This window comes from Canis lupus, chromosome 28, assembly GCF_011100685.1.
Source record: "Canis lupus familiaris isolate Mischka breed German Shepherd chromosome 28, alternate assembly UU_Cfam_GSD_1.0, whole genome shotgun sequence".
Lineage (NCBI taxonomy): Eukaryota > Metazoa > Chordata > Mammalia > Carnivora > Canidae > Canis > Canis lupus.
This window is the reverse complement of record NC_049249.1, coordinates 25,761,858-25,784,772: the sequence shown is the minus strand read 5'-3', so window position 1 is coordinate 25,784,772 and position 22,915 is coordinate 25,761,858. Positions and strand designations below refer to the sequence as shown.

The 22,915-nt window shown below is 40.7% G+C and overlaps 1 protein-coding gene across 3 annotated transcripts in view; it reads left to right on the top strand.

The window, feature by feature from the left end:
* Positions 1-22,915, top strand: part of ABLIM1 (actin binding LIM protein 1) — a 284,701-nt gene that overhangs the window by 58,205 nt on the left and 203,581 nt on the right. Inside the window, exon 1 of one of the 3 annotated variants that reach the window (XM_038578861.1) lies at positions 22,648-22,807. The exons of the other annotated variants lie outside the window; for them this stretch is intronic. Coding sequence (XP_038434789.1) covers positions 22,744-22,807 — 64 coding nt within the window. The 5' untranslated portion in view covers positions 22,648-22,743. Of the gene's footprint in view, positions 1-22,647; positions 22,808-22,915 lie in introns of those variants that run through there. 3 annotated transcript variants of the gene reach the window in all.

Genomic DNA, 22,915 nt, shown 5'->3' with positions numbered 1-22,915 from the left:
TGATTTGTTTCTATAGGCGATTTTTCTCCTTTGTACAATTTAAACTTTGTCTCTTCTAGTACCCACATGGTTCTTGTGTTGGATGCCATGAAACACACATGACCTTTGTCTCATGTCTTCAGTCATGACAGTAGGTGAGTCAGCATCATAAGCAGTGAGAGTCTTCCTGGAAGTCATTCTTACACTTTGCAGCAATAGCTAGCGATAATGTAACTCTACAGAGTAGTGACCATGAGCCCCATAGATATATCCCATGAAACCTCAAACTAAATTTTTCTGACTCAGCTGCTCCCAAGCCCGATTCTTAAAATATATCTGGTGCCACTTCAATACTAACCTACAGAAGGGGGGTGAGTGGGGGTCAAAATGTAAAGAGATGACAGTCTTTATTAAATATTTTATTTTTAAGTAATCTCTGCACCTAACATGGGGCTCAAACTCACAATCCCAAGATCAAGAGTCCCACACTCTACCAACTGGCAGCCAGGCACCCCAAGAGATGACAGTCTTTAAAGATTCTGATTAAAATATCTGAGTATATGTATGTCTGTGTGTGCAAGTTTTATGGACATATGGCCATGTGAAAAATATTAAGGGTCCCCCTAGGACTTTGAATGGGGTCCTAGCAAGTGAGAGTCCCTGAAGCTTAAGCACCATTAGCTTCATGATAAATCCACTTCTGTTAATTATATTAGAAAGCTTGTCTGCTACCTCACTCATGCATTAAGAAACTGACCCTAGATTTTATTCTTAGGTAGAATTGACTTTTAGGATAGGTAGGTTTTATTACTTCAGTTCCTTCTCCTATCTCCTTCTATCCCTCTGCCTCCCCCTCTCCCTTCCTTCCTCTCTTTCTTCCCCAAATATAGGAGGAGAATAAGTATTTCTTTTAAAAATCAACTTATTTTCTGTTCTTTCATTCTCTTCCTTTTGGACTTTCTTCAGTTTTTTTCTTCTACCTCCTCTTGACCTCTTATTTCACCATAAATACACCACTTTCATGTGTATCATTTCTGCCTCTGATTACCAGGCCCCTAGGGTCCCATGGGAGGAGGGCTCCTTTCCCCCTTTCCCTTCCTTGCCTCATGCTTGGCAAGAAGACATCTGTGGCAGAGAGAGCACAGAGAGAGGACTTGACTGGTAGGAGGAAGCACTTTCAGGGAAATACCTGCTGGTTTTCAGGCCAGGAGGTTTTGCACCAGCGTCAGAGGGCGGAGCTGTCTCACCAGTACATGACAGCCTTGGAACCGGGCCCGGTGACATCGTTTTGTTGCAGAGTGTGCTAGTGGCTGGGTCACTTTAGAGATGGCTCAGCATGCATTTCACCCCTGCCATCCTCCTCTTGGTCATTCCTTTTTAGAATGCCCTCTCCCTTAGGGCTAAGGAAGGTTTTAATAGGGTTTCCCATCACCAGGACAGTGGAGTTGTACGTGCTTTGTCTGCAGCGCCACATGTGGACAAATTCAAGACCTGCCATCAAAACAGACTTGGAAGAAGAGCGATTAGCAAAGAAGCTTAGCAAAACGCTGAAAACTCTGTTGGTGACCAGTTTGCAATGACTAGTGCTCAGGAGGCCCAAGGCAGTTTAGATTTGTCATCCAAAGCAAAACCAAATCCTACCAACTGGAGAACTTGGGAGGCATTATGGCCTCTGACCAGCAGTGGCCCCATAGTAGACCCTGTGTGTCTAATTGACTACTCGTTGAAGGGATAGTGTATTTTGATATGTTCAGTTAGATGAAGTAATTGTTATAATTTCACTTGTTTCCTTTTACGTTTTAAATGCAGTTACTAGGAAGAGTTAAATGATAGCATTGACTCACATTTTATTTCTATGAGCAGAGCTGGCCTCATTTGCCATTCTGCATGTGTGAAAGTATATAGGCTTCCTGGAAGTCTAAGGAGAGGTTGTTTTGGTTTTCCACAGGACTGGGCAGGGCCTTAACCTTTTTTTTTTTTTTTTTTACTGTTAAAACTCCGAAACATAATGAATCAGAGTAGCAGGTCATTCTTTTTATATCGAGTTGGGATAATGAAACCCTTTGGGGGATGTTGCATGTCAAACAACAGAACAAGTTCTCTGCTTTTAGGAAAATATTTCCCTCAAAGCTTATCTCTTATGACCCTTCTTCTGCCGATCATAATTCAGCAATTGCTTTGGATGTCTCTAGCCTCAGGCTTCGTCACATTGGTGTCTGGAAATGGTTCTCTCTCCTCTTGTAGACTGCAAGCTGTACTTTGTATACCAGGAAAAAAAAAATGGGTGTTGGGATTTGTAACTGCCTGCTGTTTGTACTTCCAGCATTTTGGAATGCGCATTGACTTGTTTCTCAGGGTCAAGTTTGGTATCAATGTTGCTAGGGGACATATGTGAGAAAAACTCATTGTATAGGATTTACTGATTGATAAGGGTATCCTGGAAACTGACAGTGAATTGGTGACCACGCTGGTGCTGCTGCTGCTGCTAATACATTATTATTTATGTGACTCAGATAATAGAATGAGCTTTGTAAAAAAAAATAATATGAAGTCTGTCCTATAAAGAGAGCCTATACCTAATTTTTTTTATGCCTAAATTGATTTAACTCCCAAAGGCCTTCTAATCCTTTGCCCTTTGCTGTACTTATTTGCATGTCGTTCGTTTTGTCTCCTTACCTAATTAGATATCATTTATTCTGCTCGTAATAGATAATCAACAGATTCCGGCTAATTGATTGTCAGATTCTTGGGTGACATCAAGAAGGAGTATAGTCTTGCACTTGAAATTCAGGTTTGGAGATTTGAGTTTGACTTGGTGACTTATAAATGGATCCAGTCCTTTTTGGGAAGAGTGGTGATTGCTTTGTATTTGAGTTAGCAGGGTAAACCTGACCCATTGGCTATTTGTCTTGGAAAACAACGTAAAGAAATATATTTACAAACAATTTGATTAGCACCCCTGTCCCACCACCCACACCGAGGCCCTTATTCTGCAGGGTTCTACACACAAAACAAGATTATTTCAAACACTTTCACATTTTTGTTATGATTTTGAATGTTGAGGCTACCTGCACAAAGTAAAATGATATCTTAAATCACTGTCCTTGGAAGATGCCATGACTTCATTTCTTGCTCATTTCTGCTCTTGCATGGCACTATATTCAAGAGAGTGCATTTGTTTTTGTGCCTGGCATGGTATACAGACTTTTTCACCAAGGGCCTACATCCAGTTTTGTTGAATGAGTGGCTTCTTATATTTTCTCTGTCTCCTGTGTTTGCTTATCCCCAAACCACCCCCAGTTCCTTCATTCTTTCAAACAATGTTTTTTGGAATACTCCTTCTAGTTTCCACATTTCAGGCCTTTGCCCCTCCCGGCTAACTTGCATCTTGCCCACCAGTGACCTGTGTCCCCTTGTGGATCTGGCAAGATCCTCATGGGTGCTCATATCTGACTTCCGGCTATCGGTTGATGTCTAGCGAGTATACTTACTTGTTGGCTTCATATCCTGTTCTTAAGACTTTGTCAATAAACTATTGCTTTAAAACATAGCTCAGGCTGGTATGTTCTAGTCAAGCCAGGGTTCTGCCTGTTGTCTGGTTTCAGCATTTAAAGAATTCCTATGCTCTCGCCCAGAAGTCTTGAGCATAAGCACAAATATCCCTATATCTAAGTACATTTCCATTTAGAGGTCATGGCACGAACCAGACATTTCTCAGCTGATTTTGAGCTGACTCTGCACATGTTTAGTTGAAGAACCAGACCTGGTGCTGATGAAAAAGGGAGCTCAAACTTCTATTTCTTTGCCCTCACCGTATTATTTAAAAGGTCCTTCAGTGAGCTCAGAAATGTTTGGCAAAATTACCCAAACCTTTGAAAAAGTCTTAAGACTAGTATACATGAAAGGAATTATAAAGCAGCTTTTTTACTTCAGCTTATGAACTATTCATGAGTTTGTCTTTGAGAATCAGAACTCACTGAAGTTGGACTTGACTCCTTATTAGAGTTGGTGATCCACTAAATCTTTATCCTTGGAAACAATCTGTGGATTCTCTTTGTAGAAACAGTCTGTAACAAAGTGTACTTTCACATTCCCAGGCTTGCCAGAAAAAAGACATTGGACCTCACAGCCACTCAGAAGGGGGAGACTGATTTACCCTGCCATTAAGTTAATCTTTTTCCCCCTCGGACTGACCAAAGTCAGGCTTTGCCAGTGAATCACTTTATTGAAAATTATATGAAAAATAAATGAGCTATAACCAATTTAAGGAAAGCTGAAACAGAGCATTAGGAAATCTCTGCCAATGAGTAATGCACATCCCAACTTCTAGTTTAGTAGCTAGCTGGCTAACACAAATTTATAGATAATTTCCCTTTTAAAAAATATTCTACTAAGAAGCACTACACAGTTACTTTTTCATAGTTTATATGGTTACTATTTAAATTCTTGTTACTCCAAGATACCTTAGAGATGTTGTGATAGAGCATGTATGGCAGAAAGAGGGGAAAAGAGCAGAAGGAAGAGGGAAGGGAAAAGAGAGAGAGAGAGAGAGAAAATGGGAAATTATTCAAATCACCAAGTTATTAGAAAAGCCAAACCACAAAAATGCCAAGTAAATTACAGGTGGCAAGTGGCAGCCTGAAGTTAGGCATAGAGTCCTACAGGCATAGAATATCCCTGTTATTCAAGTCAGTCCTTGCTGATCTAACCACATTATTGAGAACTAGTTCATGTTTCATGGGGGCATAAGCCCAATAGCTTTTGTTTTCCGGCATTTCTGGGCATGTAAGTATACACTTTACACATTATTTCTACAAAGAGAATCCACAGATTTCCCCAGGGAATAAATATTGAGTACATTGACTCCTAAGTGGAGTCTAGCTCATTCTGGTGAGAAGGCATGCAAGTTTCATGTGAGAAACTGATTCTCCAGTAGAGGGTGATGGTGTACCATGCCCCCAGCCCACGTTTGGGAACCTTCTGAACTCTGCTCACATGAGTGAACTGATAAGCTATTTTAATTGAATGTCTTATTCTCACAGTGTTGAATGTAAACTAAGACCAAATTCAACATATAGAATATGTAAGGTGTAAAGCACAGACCAGGTACTTTGGAGGCGATTGTCATCTGCTTAGGCAGCTCTGAGGACAGTCTTCCTATGGTCTTTAAGAGCATGGGCTTGGGACACAAGGATCCACTGAAGGCAGTGGGCCCCGAGGGGAAGTTTCATCTTTCTCAGTTTTTGGTTTGTCATCTGTAGGATGAGTACAGTAATACCTACCACTTCGTCCACCATTACTAAAAACCTACATCTGTTGGGAAACACGCAACAAATGATCCCATGACATCAATGTGCTATAATTTAGGTTAGATAAACTGCTGTAGCAGCAGAAGGTAGAGTAATGAATTAGACTAGGAACTGAAGGGGAAGCTTCAAGGAAGAAGTGGTCTTTGAATTGATTGTCAAAAGTGAGTAAAATACTTTGGATCAGTAGGTAGAGAGTATGTCGGTGAGGAAGTTTATAAGGCATTTCGGGCTGAAGGTGCATATAATTTTATTTTGTTTATATCTAAGATTGTAAAACTCAAAGTATTTCGCGAAGGCTATTCCATGCATCATAACTATCAAGTTTTACTCAGCATAAATTATATGTGATAGAATTTCTCTTATTAGGGTTTACAAATGTCTGAATTAATTTATTTAGATACTCCTCGAGTTCATGTATTTAGTAATAGTATCAGATATAATTTCTGTTTAAAAAATTAACAAATGAAGTAATCTTTTAAATAAGATATTTAAATCACTTAAAAATGAATCATATGGAAACCTCAGAATGTCTAGTATTTTAATTGGTGAGGTTAATTTATTTATATGAACACTTCTAGCGATACTGAGTATGATGCCATTTTACTATGTTTTTATTCTTTCTCGTATATTGTTCAATGTATAGTCATGACAGACCATGGGCTAAAGACAAGAAATATAGAAAACATTGGTGTTAAAATACAAGCAGATTTTTTTATCATTAAAATTTGTAATTCCACAAACTCTGTCCTCAGATTATTTACTAGACCTGTAAGTTTTACTCATCTAATTAAAATTCTCCTAATTGAAATATCTATGGTATTTCAAAAACCGATGCTTTAGAAAGGCAATGTATTAGTAATTGTGTACAATTTGTCTTTTTGATTACTAGTAATAAAGACTTCCCTCACAAACAGTGTGGTATTTAGAGAAAAAGCTTGAAAATAGAACACTGAAATTTTTTGCTTGCCATTCAAAAAGGAAGGAATGCAAAGAACAGAAATCAGCCAGTTGAAATTTTAAAGCTAAAAAATATTAGAAGCCTAAATATCTGATCATGAATTGCTGTGACACGCAGTTAAAATTCAGTGTACATCCTTTACTCTGCATATGTTTCAAGATTTCAGTCATAAACATGACCAAAATAGTATAATGAACCTCATAGATCCATCATTCGATTTCAACAGTCATTAATACTCTGCCATCCTTGCTTTATCTAAACTTCTGTTCCTTCTAGTGTTGTTTTTTAAAGGTGCAATTGATGGACATTGAAATGTACAAATCTTGGCTACATGATTTTTTTTAAGATTTTATTTTTTATGCATGAGAGACACAGAGAGAGAGAGAGAGGCAGAGACACAGGCAGAGAGAGGAGCAGGCTCGCTGCAGGGAGCTCGATGTGGGACTCGATCACCGGACTAGGGATCACGCCCTGAGCTGAAGGCAGATGTTCAACTGCTGAGCCACCCAGACGTCCCTTGGCTACACAACTTTTACAGATGGATACATCCCTGTAACCCATACTTGTATCACAATATTGAACAGTTCTGTATCCCCCAGATAGTCCCTGTGTTCCTTGTCAGTGAAGTCTGTAACCCCCAGACAACCATGGTTCTAATTAGCTTTGCCTGTTTTAGGATTTCGCATAAATGGATTCATATATTACATACTCTTTTGTGTAGGGTTCAGGGTAAGGTCTGCATGGTTCATCAATGTTCCTACATATAGAGATAGTTCATTCCCTTTTTATTGCTGAGTAGTATTCCACTGTAAAGCTATACCACAATTTGTTTATCCATATACTTTTTTTTTTTTTTATAATTTTTATTTATTTATGATAGTTACAGAGAGAGAGAGAGGCAGAGACACAGGCAGAGGGAGAAGCAGGCTCCATGCACCGGGAGCCCGATGTGGGATTCGATCCCGGGTCTCCAGGATCGCACCCTGAGCCAAAGGCAGGCGCCAAACCGCTGCGCCACCCAGGGATCCCTACTTTTGTTTTTTTATATTCTTTTCCGACATGTAACTGTCTTTATTAAGTAAGAAACTTCAAAAAAATCCTCACATAAAGCCTTGTAAATTAGTGACTTGTTTACTCATAGTTTCTTCTTTTTTTTTAATAATAAATTTATTTTTTATTGGTGTTCAATTTGCCATCATACAGAATAACACCCAGTGCTCATCCCGTCAAGTACCCCCCCCCTCAGTGCCCGTCACCCATTCACCCCCACCCCACACCCTCCTCCCCTTCCACCACCCCTAGTTCATTTCCCAGAGTTAGAAGTCTTCATGTTCTGTCTCCCTTTCTGACATTTCCCACCCATTTCTTCTCCCTTCCCTTATATTCCCTTTCACTATTATTTATATTCCCCAAATGAATGAGAACATATAATGTTTGTCCTTCTCCGATTGACTCATTTCACTCAGCATAATACCCTACAGTTCCATCCACGTTGAAGCAAATGGTGGGTATTTGTCATTTCTAATGGCTGAGGAATATTCCATTGTATACATAAACCACATCTTCTGTATCCATTCATCTTTCGATGGACACCGAGGCTCCTAACACAGTTTGGCTATTGTGGACATTGCTGCTAGAAACATCGGGGTGCAGGTGTCCCGGCGTTTCATTGCATCTGCATCTTTGGGGTAAATCCCCAACAGTGCAATTGCTGGGTCGTAGGGCAGGTCTATTTTTAACTCTTTGAGGAACCTCCCCAGTTTTCCAGAGTGGCTGCAGCAGTTCACATTCCCAACAGTGTAAGAGGGTTCCCCTTTTCTCCACATCCTCTCCAACATTTGTGGTTTCCTGCCTTGTTAATTTTCCCCATTCTCACTGGTGTGAGGGGGCATCTCATTGTGGTTTTGATTTGTATTTCCCTGATGGCAAGTGATGCAGAGCATTTTCTCATGTGCATGTTGGCCATGTCTATGTCTTCCTCTGTGAGATTTCTGTTCATGTCTTTTGCCCATGTCATGATTGGATTGTTTGTTTCTTTGGTGTTGAGCTTAAGAAGTTCTTTATAGATCTTGGAAACTAGCCCTTTATCTGATATGTCATTTGCAAATATCTTCTCCCATTCTGTAGCTTGTCTTTTAGTTTTGTTGACTGTACCCTTTGCTGTGCAAAAGCTTCTTATCTTGATGAAGTCCCAGTAGTTCATTTTTGCTTTTGTTTCTTTTGCCTTTGTGGATATATCTTGCAAGAAGTTACTGTGGCCGAGTTCAGAAAGGGTGTTGCCTGTGTTCTCCTCTAGGATTTTGATGGAATCTTGTCTCACATTTAGATCTTTCATCCATTTTGAGTTTATCTTTGTGTATGGTGAAAGAGAGTGGTCTAGTTTCATTCTTCTGCATGTTATCCATATACTTTTAATGGAGATTTGACTTGTTTATAATTTTTTTGCTAATATGAATAAAGCTGCTATGAACATTCTCAAAAAATTCTTTTTGTGGTTTGTATTTTCATTTCTTTTAGGTAACGATCCAGATGTGGAATTGCTGGGTCAAAGGATAGGTGTAATTTAATGTTATAAGAAAATTCCAAACCTTTTTTTCAAGATTATTTCATCATGTTATATTCTCACTAGCAATGTATAAGAGTTCTGGTTGCTTTACATCCTCACTTAACACTTAGTATTTTCATTTGGTATAGTAGCATCATATTGTGATTTCAATTTGTATGTCCTTGGTGGCTAATTAGCCCATTATTTGGGAACTTTTTCATGTGCTTAGTGGTCATTTGCTTGTCTATCTTTTGAAGTGCTGGTTCGGCTCTTTCTAATTATGTTGTTTGTATTATTGCATTGTAGGATTTTTTTTAATGTATTCTGAGTAGAAGTTCTTTGTCCACTTTTTGCTTTACAAAATTTTTTCCCAGTAGCCTGATGTTTGCCTCTTTCTTTTCCTTTTTTTTTTTTTTTTAAAGATTTTATTTATTTATTTGAGAAAGAGTGGGAGCAAGAGAGTGCGCTAGAGCAGGAAGGAGGGGCAAAGGGGGAGGAAGAAGCAGGTGATCCGCTGAGCTAAGCAAGGGGCTGGATTCAGGCGGACCCCAGGGTCCCGGGATCATGATCTGTGCCAAAGGCAGATGCTTAACTGACTGGGCCACTCAGGCGCCCTGCTCTTTCTTTTCTTAGTAGTGTCTTTATCAGCTTTTATGGTTTGTGTTTTTTGTATCTTATCTGATAAATCTTTGCTAACCCCAGGTTACAAAGGTATTCTATGTTTTCTTCTAAAAGTTCTACGCATTTAGATTTTAAGTTTACACATATGATCCATGTCAGAATAATTTTTGTGTAGACTGCCGTGAGGTGGGGATTGAGGCTCATTTTTTCTCCCACATGTATATCCAGTTGTTTTAACATCATTTATTGAAAAGATTCCTTTCCTCATTTAGTTGCATTGCGGCCTTTGTAAAAAGTCAATTGAACATATAATATGCAATGAAATAATTGCTTATACATTTAGAAATGTACTAGGGTGTCACTTATATATGGAATAAAAAAAATAATAAAATTCATTGAAACAATGTATTGGTAGTTCCCCAGAGGTGGGAGAAATAGGAAGAGACTGGTAAAAGGGCACAAATTTTCAGTTATAAGATAAATAAGTTCTGAGAATTTAAAGTATAATGAGGTGACTGTAGTTGGTAATACTGTATTGTATAATTGAAATTTGGTTAGAGAGTAAATCTCAAGTGTTCTCACTGAAACAGAAAAGATAACTATGTGATGTATGAATTAACTGAGGATGGGAATCTTTTGTACACCAAATCATCACATTGTACACTTTAAAAGCCTTACAATTTTATTTGTCAATGATATCTCAATAAATCTGGAAAAAGGAAAGAAGTAGATTAGCTTGGTAGAATTAAGAATATAATCAATTAAATAACTTTTCTGCTTGATTCTGTCTTGGAACTGGACAGCACTTTGCAACACTTTAATATGATATCACCACTGTATTGACACTGATTGAGCCAAGACACAGAGCAGTTCCACCACCCAAAAGATCCCTATGTTTGCTCTTTTATAACAGATAAAACTGTCTTTGAAAAGTTTATTTTTTTCTTTTGGTTTCTTTTTCTTTGGTTTCTTTTCTTTTTCTTTTATTTTTTTTCTTTTTTCTGTAATTCTAAATAATATTCTGAGTATTACTTGTACTTTTTTCAACACTGTTAACTACCTTTAACACTCATGTCCAGAGTTTCATTAGTTTTAAATCTATGATTGGTTGTCTTTTAAGCTCTAAATGATATACTGTTTTTCATCTGACTTTAAATACGACTCTCCATGATGCCTTCTCATTGCTCTTGGCTGTACATCACTTTCACATGGTCAAGGTTAAAATATTTGAAATCTTCTAATTTTTATGCTTTTATATTTACTATAAGCTGATTTTTAGCTCTGAAAACCAGCAGAAAGCATTTATAATATTGAAAATATGTAAACATTTTTAACTGCAGAAGTGATACATGATTGCATCTAGAGGGAAGGAATTAGGATTTTGTGCAACGAAGTCTGTTTTACTCTAAGGGAATGTTCTGGCGTTTATCAAAGCATCATCACCAAAATGCCCTTTTCCAAAATCTTTTTCTTTTCTCAAAATTATGTTATTTTTTAGTTTGCTTCACATTTGGACCGTGATTTTCTTATACAAATTTTTAAGTTATATAAAGCTTCTAATTTTTTTCCTAAGCAAAATGTATGTATCAATAGCATCACCAAGATCTTCCATCCTCTTAATCATACTAACTTGTTGAATGAAATATATTTTCTTGAAGATGTTTTCTTGGAACCTTCTGACCATGTTCTAATTTGGACTCACTGGATTCTAGATCTGTGGCGTAACTGCCATTATGGGATTCTCTACCCTACCACCACCCCCCGCATTTGATTCTTAAACTAATTCTAAATTTTTTTGGAGTCAGTAACTTTATGTTTGAGGATTAATTTTTCCTTCTCTTTTTAATTTTTTTTTCATTTAATTAGACTCCACACCCAGTGTGGAGCCCAGCGTGGGGCTCGAACTCACAACTCTGAGATCAAGACCTGAGCTGAGATCAAGAGTAGGAGGCTTAAGTGACTGAGCCACCCAGATGCCCCTAATTTTTCCTTCTGTATGAGTTAATCTTCAAGTAACTTTTTTTCAGTAGGGTGCATGAGAGGTAAATCGAATCCTTGTATGTCTGAAAAATGCCCTATTTTGCCCACATACTTGATGGGCCTGGTATAGATATCCAGATTCAAAGCTGTGTTTTCCTTAAAACTCAAAAGGCTTTGTTTTACTATCTTCTGACATCCCGAGGGTCTGCCAAGTCTGGTCGTGGATAGAATTCTTTTCCTTTCTTGGGAGCCTGATTTGGTCTCTGATAGATACTCTTGATCTCTTTGTAGATCTTCTCTGTATTTTCAGAGTTTTGAAATTCCACCAGGACACGTCTTGCTGTTTGTCTTTTGTCTCCTTCTTATTTGGCACCTGGCTTGGCCGTTCCATATAAAGATCAGTTTCTTAACATATGGAGAACTTTCTGTTATTATTTACTCCCTTCTACTTTGTTCTCTCTTGTTGAGACTCCTATTAAAATGGATGCTAGACATCCTCCACCTCTCTTAATTCTTCTTTCATATTTTCAATGTCTTTTATATTTTACTCTACCTTGTTGGAGATCTTGACATTTTTTCTAGCCTGTTGAATTTCTTTTATTTTCATAATGATTTTTATTTATTTATTTTAAGTAGGCTCCATCCCCAGCATGGAGACTAATGGGGATGGGGGCTTGAACTCATGACCCTGAGATCAAGGCCTGAGTTGACATCAAGAGTTGGACGTTTAATTGATTGAGCCACCCAGGCACCCCTAATAATAATTTTTAATTTCCCAAAACTCTATTTTTCTCAGGCTCCTTTAATTTTTTTTGCCATTTTTATTTCATGGGTACAGTGTGTTCTCAGATACCTTAAAGGATATGAATTGAACTTGAGCTTGTGTTTAGGGCCTCTTCTGTTGCATGAGTTACATGTTTTCTCTAGAATCCTATGTTTCTATTTTCATCTTGGTCCCACTTTGTGCTGGTTGTTTTCTGGAAATATCTTGTAATTCTTAGTTGTTTCTTCATCTATGTAAATGAACTAAAAAGGAGATTTCTATTTGGGGGATTGATTTTTTCTTTTGTTTCCTTGCTGGTGTTAATTTTCCACTATAGTAGTGTTGGTCTGCATGTATAAGAGGTCTCTAAAGCATAATCTTTAATATATTTAATATATTTATCCAAAATAATTTTTACCTTTTAGCACTTACACCCCCCAAAATGGCAAAATAAACTTTTAAAAGCCTCAGGGAAATTATAGAACTTTATATTAATATGACTAGGTTTGGGGAAGCAAGTTTAAACATTGATGATGTAAAGAATAGCCGAATTACTAAAATTGAAATTTATGGCAGTCTAAATTAGAGGTTTATTAGATTGAATGATGCATGTGGGTTTTCTCTTTCATCGTTTAAGTGCCACTTTCATGTTCATCTTGCACTATTCCTATGATGACATCATGGTTTAGGCGTCCACGAACGCATAATGTCCATAATGCCAATCGTTGTTAGAAGCCATCTGTACAACACTGTGTGAAGCCAGAACCTCCTGCCACACTTGCACTGTGTTGGGTTTCCTCCCTCCTACTTGCTGACGTTTGCTGGTGCTGCCTCTCAGGCTGAGTGGGCCAGCCTGGGGCTGCTCTTGCCTCCTGGCTGTCCTACCATAGCAAACAGCTGTCTGGGAGGCCAGGGCCAGCTCCCCAGGACTCATCCATCCCACACTCAGGAGCATTTACTGCAGGGCACGAGAGGCCTTAAGGGCTGCCAGATTCCAGCATTTCATTCCAGTTCATACTTTTTAGCAACTGCTCATCTCTAACTCAGACTATTTTACAAGTGGCACTTAGATTTTTCAAAAACCCACCTCTGAGTGACCTTACATAAGCACATGACAAGTGGGGGTGGGGAAGAAGAGAGGCTATGTTGATAAAAAGGGAGGCCGAGAATTATTTGTCTCTGACAGCATAGACCAGAAAAGCTAAGGTCTGATCTGGAATCCTGTTCTTTTCCTTCCTCCTCCAGGTTGCTGTGAGTCGAGGGCCTGAAAGATTCAGATTCTTAGAAACTCTTGTTCTTACTGAAGCAGGACTGGATGAGTTGGCCTCAGCCTAGCACTAGGACTTGGTGATGATGGATGACAAGATCCAGTTAGCGTGCATTATAAGCTGAATTGTGTCCTCCCAGAATTCACATGTTGAAGCCCCTATCTCCCAGTCCCTCAGAATGTGACTGTTTTTGGAAATTAGGCCTTTAATTTAGAGAGATAATTAAGTTAACATGGGGTCATTAGGGTGGGCCCTAATCTCATGTGACTGGTGTCCTTACAAGAAGCACACAAAGGAAGATATTTGGACACAGAGGAAGAGGTAGCAGACACATGTACGCACAGAGGGACCATATGAGGACAGAGTGAGAAGGTGGGCATTTGCTAGCCAAGGAGAGACGCCTCTGGAGCCAAACCCAGTGGACACCTTGATCTTGGACTTCCGGCCTCCAGAACTGAGAGAAGATACATTTCTGTTGCTTAAGTATCCCCATTTGTGGTATTTTGTTGTGACAGCCCTCACAAACTAATAGAGTCCAAAGTCAGCAAATTCTGTTTTTTTCCCTGCTGCCCTCAGGGATGAGGATGGAAGGCATTCTCTGGGGCCTGGGCAAGCAGCCCCAACCTCTTGATCCTAAAACCTGCATCTTTGACTTTACGATGATGGTGCTATCAAGGAAAGATTGTGACTAATCTTGCTGAACTCTTTGGTATCAAACATGGATAGAGATGTAGCGAGGGAAGTCAGAGAGACTGTCACTGGGGGAATTTCCCAGGTGTGCGAGGATGATTGTGTGGGACGTTAGCTGTGATATGCTGATGAGGACCAGTTGCCACAAGTGATGGCAATAAAAATCTGGATGTTCTAGTTTGCCAAAGAATCTGACACACCAGTCAGCTCTTGACCACTGAGATAAAAATGTGAAGTCCCTTGATTTGGTTGTGCAAAACTTCATGAATGGAAAATGTCTTTTTCACTTTATATGGGGTTTTCCTCCCCATCTCTTCCTTGCTGTTGCATTATCATTGGCATTTCTTTGGTGGGGGTTCTGAGGGAGAGAGAGAAAACCTCAAGCAGGCTCTACACCCAGTGCAGAGCCCAACACAGGCTCGATCTCATGACCCTGAGATCACGACATGAGCCAAAACCAAGAGTCGGATGCTTAACTGACTGAGCCACCCAGGCACCCCTATCTCTGGCATTTCTGGCAGCAGAATTCTTTAATTTGAAAAACTTGAACCCTAACAGCCTGACTTCTGACCTGAGTCTTAGGTGGTTGATTCTATACAGTTTTTTCACCCTGTGGACTCAGTTTTCCTTACATACAAAGGGAGATAATCACTGCTCCCCATTCCACAGAGATATGACTTGGATGTCATAGGCATATACTTTATAGTAAGAGCTGACTTCAGAAAGGCCCTTTTGCATTAAGAAAGTGATGTTGCCTCCCTGAGCTCAGTTCCCTCCTCTGTAAGATGGGGAGAGTAACCCCTACTTGAAAGGGTTTTGCGAGTACATGAGAACATCTGGAAAGCTCGTCGCACTAATCTGCAATAATCCTCGCATACTTTAAGAGCTCAATGAATGTGAGCCATTGGCGGATGATCATGATGATGACGCTTTCAAATCATTGACATTACTAACAAGAGGTGACTTTGTGGCTTTGGATGCCCTCCTGAACTATTATTCTGTCCCATAAAAGGAGCATCCACCTTAAGACTCAGGTTAGTGAAACGATGTAACATGAGGGCTGCTGCTGGAAAGGGCAGTAGAATTTAGGATAACGTGTGGAGATGTAACTGTAGAATGAGGTCTTACTCCTTTCATTTACAAACAGGGAAATCTCGGTATATGCCATAAAGCAGCCTTCTCCAGCTTTTATGGGCTGGGAAATTGCCTGGAGACCTTGTTTAAAGGCAGATTCTGATTTGGTTGGTGAGAGCTGGGGTGGGCCCAGAGGCTCTGCAGTTCTAACAAATTCCCGGCGATGGCGATACTATTGCTCCAGGGGGCTTGGAGCAGCATGACCCTAGATTAGACAGTGAGGCTGACAAGGATCCCAACTTGTAAATTCCACTATTATTAACCAATGGTTATTTTCTATTGATTTACATTAAACTTCAGAACAATTTCGTTTTGTTCTCATTTTTTTTTTTAATTTCTTTTAAGATTTTATTTATTTATTTGAGAGAGAAAGAGAAATCATGAGCAGGGATGGAGAGGGGCAGATGGAGAGGGAGAGAGAGAAGCAGACTCACTGCTGAGCAGGGAGCTTGACATAGGGTTTGATCCTAAGACCCTGAGATCTTGACCTGAGCCAAGGGCAGATGCCCAACCAACAGAGCCACCCTGCCACCCCTCATTTCTCATTTTAAATTGCTGGGGCTCTTGCTACTTTCTGGCCCCTGGTCTTTGTCTAGTACTTAATTTTTTTTTTAATAAGAAGAATAACTATGATAACTAGTATTTATATAGAGGTTACTATGTACCAGGAACTATTTCCTTAAATTCTCACAACACCCCAAAAAGTAGGCGCTATAATTATCCCTATTTTACACGCGAGAAAACCGAGACACATATAGCTTGCTCAGACCACTCACCTGGTGGATGGCAACCAGAATCATCTTAGGAGTTTATTTAAAGGAACCTCATGTCGAGCAGCCCGGGTGGCTCAGCGGTTTAGCGCCACCTTCAGCCCAGGGCCTGATCCTGGAGACCCAGGATCGAGTCCCACGTCAGTCCCTGCATGGAGCCTGCTTCTCCCTCTGCCTGTGTCTCTGCCCCCCCCCCCCCCCCCCGTCTCTCATGAATAAATAAAAATCTTAAAAAATAAATAAATAAAGGAACCTCATGTCAACCAGAGCCCCCAGGGATAGCTGGAATAGTTCACTTTAATTTACTAGTTTTTGTTCCTCCCACTTTGGTTTCATCATGTTTTACAAAATGAAGCACCCATCCTCCTGGAACCAGCGACTGTGGTGTTTGTCCGGAATGCAATCCCAGACTAACCGCAGAGCCTTGGAATTGTGGAAGGCGTGGGACAAGACCCCACACCGTAAGCTTGGCTGTGGTTTGCTAAGTAACAAAACTTTGAGAATGACGATCACAGCAAGCAGGACATACCTTGCTCCCATCCTAATTTGAGTGTAAACTCAACTTTTATCAACCAAATATTATTTTCTATTAATTTACATAAAACTTCAGAAGGTTTCATTTTTCACCTCCCATCAGCAGGACTCTTGCTCCTGTCCTGCACCTATCTAGTACTCTAGAAAAAGCTAAAATCAGAATAAGGATAAAGATAAGGATAAGAACAAGAACAAGACCACCACCACAACTGCAAGCCTGTGCCGCAGGGCTGTGGGCAGTTCTAGTAGGACTTGCAGCAGGTAGACCTGAGGGTGTTCATGGACAAGGACTAGGACCTGTTTATTGGGGGCTGTGGACTTGGCAGTTTGGGGAAAGTGCTTGCACTGGAGCATGCTACTCAGAACCCCTGGCTGGTGTAACCCTGCCTTGACTGCACATTCACCTGGCTTTCCTTTCCTTTTCCTTTCTAAAATGAAAATATTGGACAGGATGGGCATTTTTTCAAAGAGTATGTTTTGTTTTTAGCTATGGAACCCTTTCTTCAAATAAAGGCTCATCTGGAAGCTTAGAAAATGAAGTAGATGAGCCACAGTTTCTTTGGTGGAAGTTGGGGTGGAACCCAGAATCAACCCTTCACCCCCAACCCCTCACCAATCCCTGAAAGCCTGATTATTCTGTATATGAGCTCCAAAACATCCAGACTAGATGATCTAAAGACACACACCACTACCTCCAGCTTCCATACTCCCTGTCTGTGTGCTCAAAGGAATGTGCATATCTAAAGGCTTCTGTTTGCAAGAGGTGTTTGACTGCTAAGGCAACTTTGTCCTTGACCCTAGAGGTTGTTTTTTAGGAAGCTTAAAAACATTTAGCAAAACATCCTCAGGGTTGACTTATTTTGAAAGGCTTAATGCATATTGTTTTTGTCGTATCATTAAAATCCCTTAAACTAGACTTATTCTCTTGAAATTTGAAGAGTAGGAAGATTTTTGTTTTGATTTTTGATTAGAGTCATAAAATTGTGATACACATAGTTACAAACTAGTCCAGCTCCCTTTGGATCATCAAATGAAAGTTGAAAGCAGGCAGAGACAAACCATTAAGATTTTCAAAAGTCAGTGAGAACATCTTTGGAATAATGAGTTTGCATGTGACCATGAGTAAATGGTTGCTTGCAGTAGAGACTAAATATGATTGTTTTATAGTCAGCAAACTGTTAACTAGGCAGGGTCATACAGAATGTTAAATTTAAAGTCCCCCAAAGTGAGCTGGGAGGTTGAATCAGAGTCAGTGGTTTGAGGGAACATTCTCATCCTCATTGAAATGTGCCATATTTTCTTTTCCCACTAACTCTGAATGCAGCTCCCAAAAAAGTTGTGGACCAGCTTGGGAGTGGTACCCACAGCAAAAGGTATAGGTGACCTAGAACGATGTAGTAACATTGCCAGGGCAGGTATGTATCTTCTGGATGTTAATTCTGTTTCCTACCCTCCAAAAACCAAAATTCCATACAAAATGCAGCCCTCTGTGTATAATACAGTCAAATATCCTCCATCATTCTCTAGGGGTGAAGCTAGGTGTGGAATACTTTGCAGTTGCCACAGTCATCTATCACTGTAAGCCAAACGGTAATTAATGTAGAAATTATAAAAATTCAGACTCTAGTAAGTCATTATGATTTAACCTAACATTTGATCCTCTTACAATGAAAGTGAGGTAGGACCTCCGCATTCTGCAGTAATTTTCTTCCTTGTAGACCTTATCCTCACCACTTTTTCAAAAGCATGGAAAGATTGGAATCCCCAGTCCCTACAGCTTATTTGTGTCAAATGAGTCACTGAAGAGAAATGCCCGTTATTTTTGCAGGGAATACAGAATGCCTTTAATCCCCTGTAGTTCAGCTAAGGCAGGTGAGAGCAAAAGTCTAGGCAGATGAGTGGATAAGGGGGCGAGGAGCTAATAAGTCCACTGTCGTCAACTCCTTAGTTATGGTGGTGGTGGGGAGGGTGATGGAGGTGGTTTCTGATGGCAACCACTAAGTACATTGTTTCTGCTTCTTCCCCCTTTGCAGTAACTTTAAAAAAAAAAAAAGATTTTATTCATTTATTCATGAGAAATAGACAGAGAGGCAGAGACACAGGCAGAGGGAGAAGCAGGCTCCATGCAGGGAGCTAGACGTGGGACTCAATCCTGGGGGGATCGAGGATCATGCCCTGGGCTGAAGGTGGCGCTAAACCGCTGAGCTACCCAGGCTGCCCTCTTTGCAGTAACCCATGCACTGCTAAACTCATGCTTTGCATCAACTCATCATAATTTCAGATGTGGAGATGGCTTTGGCATTTTCTCTGATATAATCATTCTCCCTGAGCTGTTTTAATGTCTTGAGGAAGTTTCAGCATCTTGGGTATGGCCTCCGATCCTGATTGCTTGGGCCCAAGCCACAGCTGTATCTCTCGCAGGGGGTGTGACCTTGGACAATTTCTTGCACTTCTCTCTACTTCAGTTGCTTCATCTTTAAGGTGGAGATCATGATGGTGCTTGCCTCAGAGGGTTATAAGAAATCATTGAGGGGATCTTTGTTCAATGCCTGTAGAGAGAGAGTTCTCAGTAAATGTGAGCTATGAATAGTGATGAGGCTATTCTATTTGCAGTTTACGAAGCGGACAGACATGACCATATGTAAGAAGCATCGATATTAACTTAGTAAAGTCCATAAAATTTCATTTCTGGTCATAAAAATAATCACATGGGATCCACCTGGAAAGCATAAGCAGAATGTAGGTCCGATAGCACAGAGATACTTGTGCACTATAAAGACCCTTTCCAGATTCAGCCACCATCAAGAGTGCTTTGTGTTTAAGAGGTTGGTGAACTACAAGTTCATTCAGTTCTTAAAGTTGATCCTTCCAATGGAGTCACAGAGCTGAGCTTGGACTGGTGCCAACCATCTGGGCTTATAAGGGAGTATCATTGGATCACAAGTTCAAGGGGAATGACAAATGAGTTCTTGATTTTTTTTCCTGTACCTTTCTAGTTAGGGTCTGGAAGGGTCTTCTTCCTTATTGAATATGACCTTTTAAGAAATGTAGTTTTCATCTTTCCCAAGGGAATCATTTTTCTTATGGAATTCAGTTTGCTTTAGGTTTCTTTCTCTTCTGCTGAGTTTGAAAGGTGAGGCCAGGGCCCCGTGCATGTTTTGTTATTGACCTCTGCTATTTTTCTCTCAGCTCTGTCATAAATCTCATGATCCTCGTCTCCTAGGCCAGCTCTTTTAACATGATCTGTTGTAAGATGTGCTGTTTGCCGAAGAACATGCAGCATCTCTGTTACCAAGGGTGTGGTAGCATCACTGGGGCCCATACCTTCCGTGCACACAGAGCCAGGCACCGTGGCCCCTCAAAGCCCCCCCACAGCAGAACCAAACGTTGCCAGGTGGAGTTGACCTGCTTCTGCATTCTGTGCAGCCTTGGGCAGGTTCCTAAATTCCTCTGGCTTTAAGGTTTTTCATCTCTGACGCTATGAGGTGAATGATCTCAAAAATCCCATCTTGTGATCTCCTTACCCTAAGCAGAGTTTTCCAAACTCTGTTCTGTGCTAAGTTATTATTTGTGCTGGGGTTAGGGTTCTCTGGCCAAATACATTTAGGAGATGCTTCTTATCTTTTTCCTCGTCTCTTACAGAGTTACATGGCATCCATGCATATTAATGTCTCTGAGAAGTCCATGGTTAAGAAACCTAACAACGCTTAATCAAGCATTTCTCAAATATAGGTACCTAGGCAAATTAAAACGTTTTTATTCATTAATTTTGCTGACTGATGATTGCTTTCCTGGGAAGAGTTCCAAGGGGTTTTGAGGGAGAGGCTCATGCTCCAGGTTCCTAGATGATTGAGTTATGTAAGGCAAAGTACGCACAGCAGTAGCTCTGATTTTTCTTTCTTTTCGAAAGAAAAAGAGCATGCACATGAGAGGTGATAGAAAGAGCAGAGAGAAACAGGGGGAGAGAGAATCTTAAGCAGTTTCCATGTCCTGTGCAAAGCTGACTTGGGGCTGGATCTCACAACCCTGAGATCATGACCTGAGCTGAAATCAGGAGTTGGATACTTAACCAGCTGAGCCACCCAGGCGTCCCAGTATCGCTGATCTTTAAATGACTTTGCAGAAGTACCATTGCCATGTCATTAGAATATGGTTATACATTTTAAACAATTTTTGAGCAATTGGTTTGCGAAGTCTAATAAATCACCAAAGTATTTGTACTTCAACTAACAGAAGTCAAATCTGGCGGGGGAGGGGGAGTGCGGAGGGCGGGTCATGGTTTGGAAGGAGCTACATTATTGGCTAACTGTTCACAAAGTCAAAGTTTCAATATTGGCTTGCCCTTCCACCTCCACAGTGCTGCCTTATGAAAGACAAGGAACCCATGCAAGTTACTCTTCATTAGAGTCCTGGGTTAGCTCCAGGAAATAGTGGCAGCATGACATGTGGTTTCTTCCTCCCCCTTTCACATAAAATCCAGTAGGAATCATAATCTGAGATTTCAAGGGAGTAGGAAAAAACTGGCTTCCATTACATTTGAAATGATGCTAATGGGAATTTAAAAAAAAAATGCAGTTGTGAAAGATTTCTGTTCTATCATTTGGTAAGACTTCCGAGCCACTAACCAAAAAACATGAAAGCATGAAATCACTGTCATGAGAATGTTAGGCATTAGGCATAATCAGAAGATTTCAATCAATGTGACTGGCATCTTGGCAGCAGCTGACATAAGACAGCTCTGCAGATGCCAAGCATTTTATCAACGAGTAGTCCAGTTGTGCTCCATTGTCTGGCGCCTGGTGCTTCGGCCAAGTCAGGAGGACGTTATCGGAGGCACGAAGTTCCAGGCAGTGGCCTGGACTAGGAGGCCGGCGGATGGGGTAATCCAGGCCTATGGCTATCCCCAGAGCCAATCCAAAACAAAATAAGCCATCTAGACGAGGAAGAGAGTAAGCTGGGGACGTACAATTAATCGAACTTGATATTGAAACAATGTGATTGTGTGGTCTTTCCTTCCAGTGGGCAGATTATGGGCTTTATATTAAATTAATATCTCAGAATGGCTGCTCGTGCTTGTGTCTTTATTACAGGAATTTAATGATTTACCCTCACACTTAAAACAATTATGGCAGTTTCCTTCCACCTCTTCAGCCAGTAAATGTATCTGAGGCTGGGGATATTTGTCCTAAGTGTCTTTTCCCATTTAAACTCTATCTTCATAGTGTTTCCAGTTTGTAAAAGCCCTGGTGTTCAAAAATAACCAGGAGAAACGCTGGACTGTGGGTGGCGGGTAATCCAACCCAGCATCAGGGCATTCCTGACTAAAGGGAAAAAAATGCCTCTTTCCTGAGCCTTTCCGGATGAGGTCATTGTTTTCAGACAGCCTGTACCTAATATAAACGGACTCAAAGTCCACAGCTTGCCTCAGACCAATGTTTTGTCAGGGAAGAACGTCCAAAGCCACGAGGAATAGGCTGATAGTAAAAGGAACCTCTTCAAGTTATAGTATTTTTGTTAAATCCTTGTATTAAAAAAAGTAATAAGAGCCCATCTGGTGAGGCGATAACTCATTAAGTGAAAAAAGAAGGCAGAAGGCTTGGGAAGATCAATCTTCTTCTTCCTTCTTCCTTCTTCCTCCTCCTCCTCCTCCTCCTCCTCCTCCTTCTTCTTCCTCCTCCTCCTCCTCCTCTTCCTCCTCCTCCTCCTCCTCCTCCTCCTCCTCCTCCTCTTCTTCTTCTTCTTCGCCACATGTGTTTGAGTTATTGTGAAATGACAGTGACCAAAATCTGGATTCTGGATTGTGCAGAGTGGAGGAAAATCCGAGGAACGTTCTGGGCATGTTTTAATGCCGGCTTCTCAGAAAGGATGGTTTTCTGCAGGTGCAATATCGGAACTGAAGTGTTCTTGAGAGTGGTCTTCAGAATTGATAGGAGATAGAGTGGGGAGCAGAGGCGGGTGAGGATTCTGTACGTGAGGAAGGAGCTAGAATCATGCAGGAAACTTCTCGTTCTTCCTGCGCTGGCTGCGGCACACCCTTGGGTGGCACACCCCTCTCTGGAGTCCAGCTCAGCCCACGAACTCCTGGGAGGAGAGCCAGGGCCCAAGCCTTTCCTTTGAGGAGTGGATGCAGTCCTCCCGTGTGGCCAGGCACCTCGCGAAGAAAATCTGAAATCTTAGCTCTAAGATTTGTGCATGTTGATGACCTGGGGAGAGACTGAGTTCATGGAGCCTCATCACGTGGTTGAAGACACCCAAGGTTGGTTTGTTCATTTTTGTAAACGTGGCATGTGCACTGCCTGGGGCAGACCATGTCTTTAAAGATGGGGAGAGGGCAAGGGCATTTCCATTGGCTAGAACGGTTTTA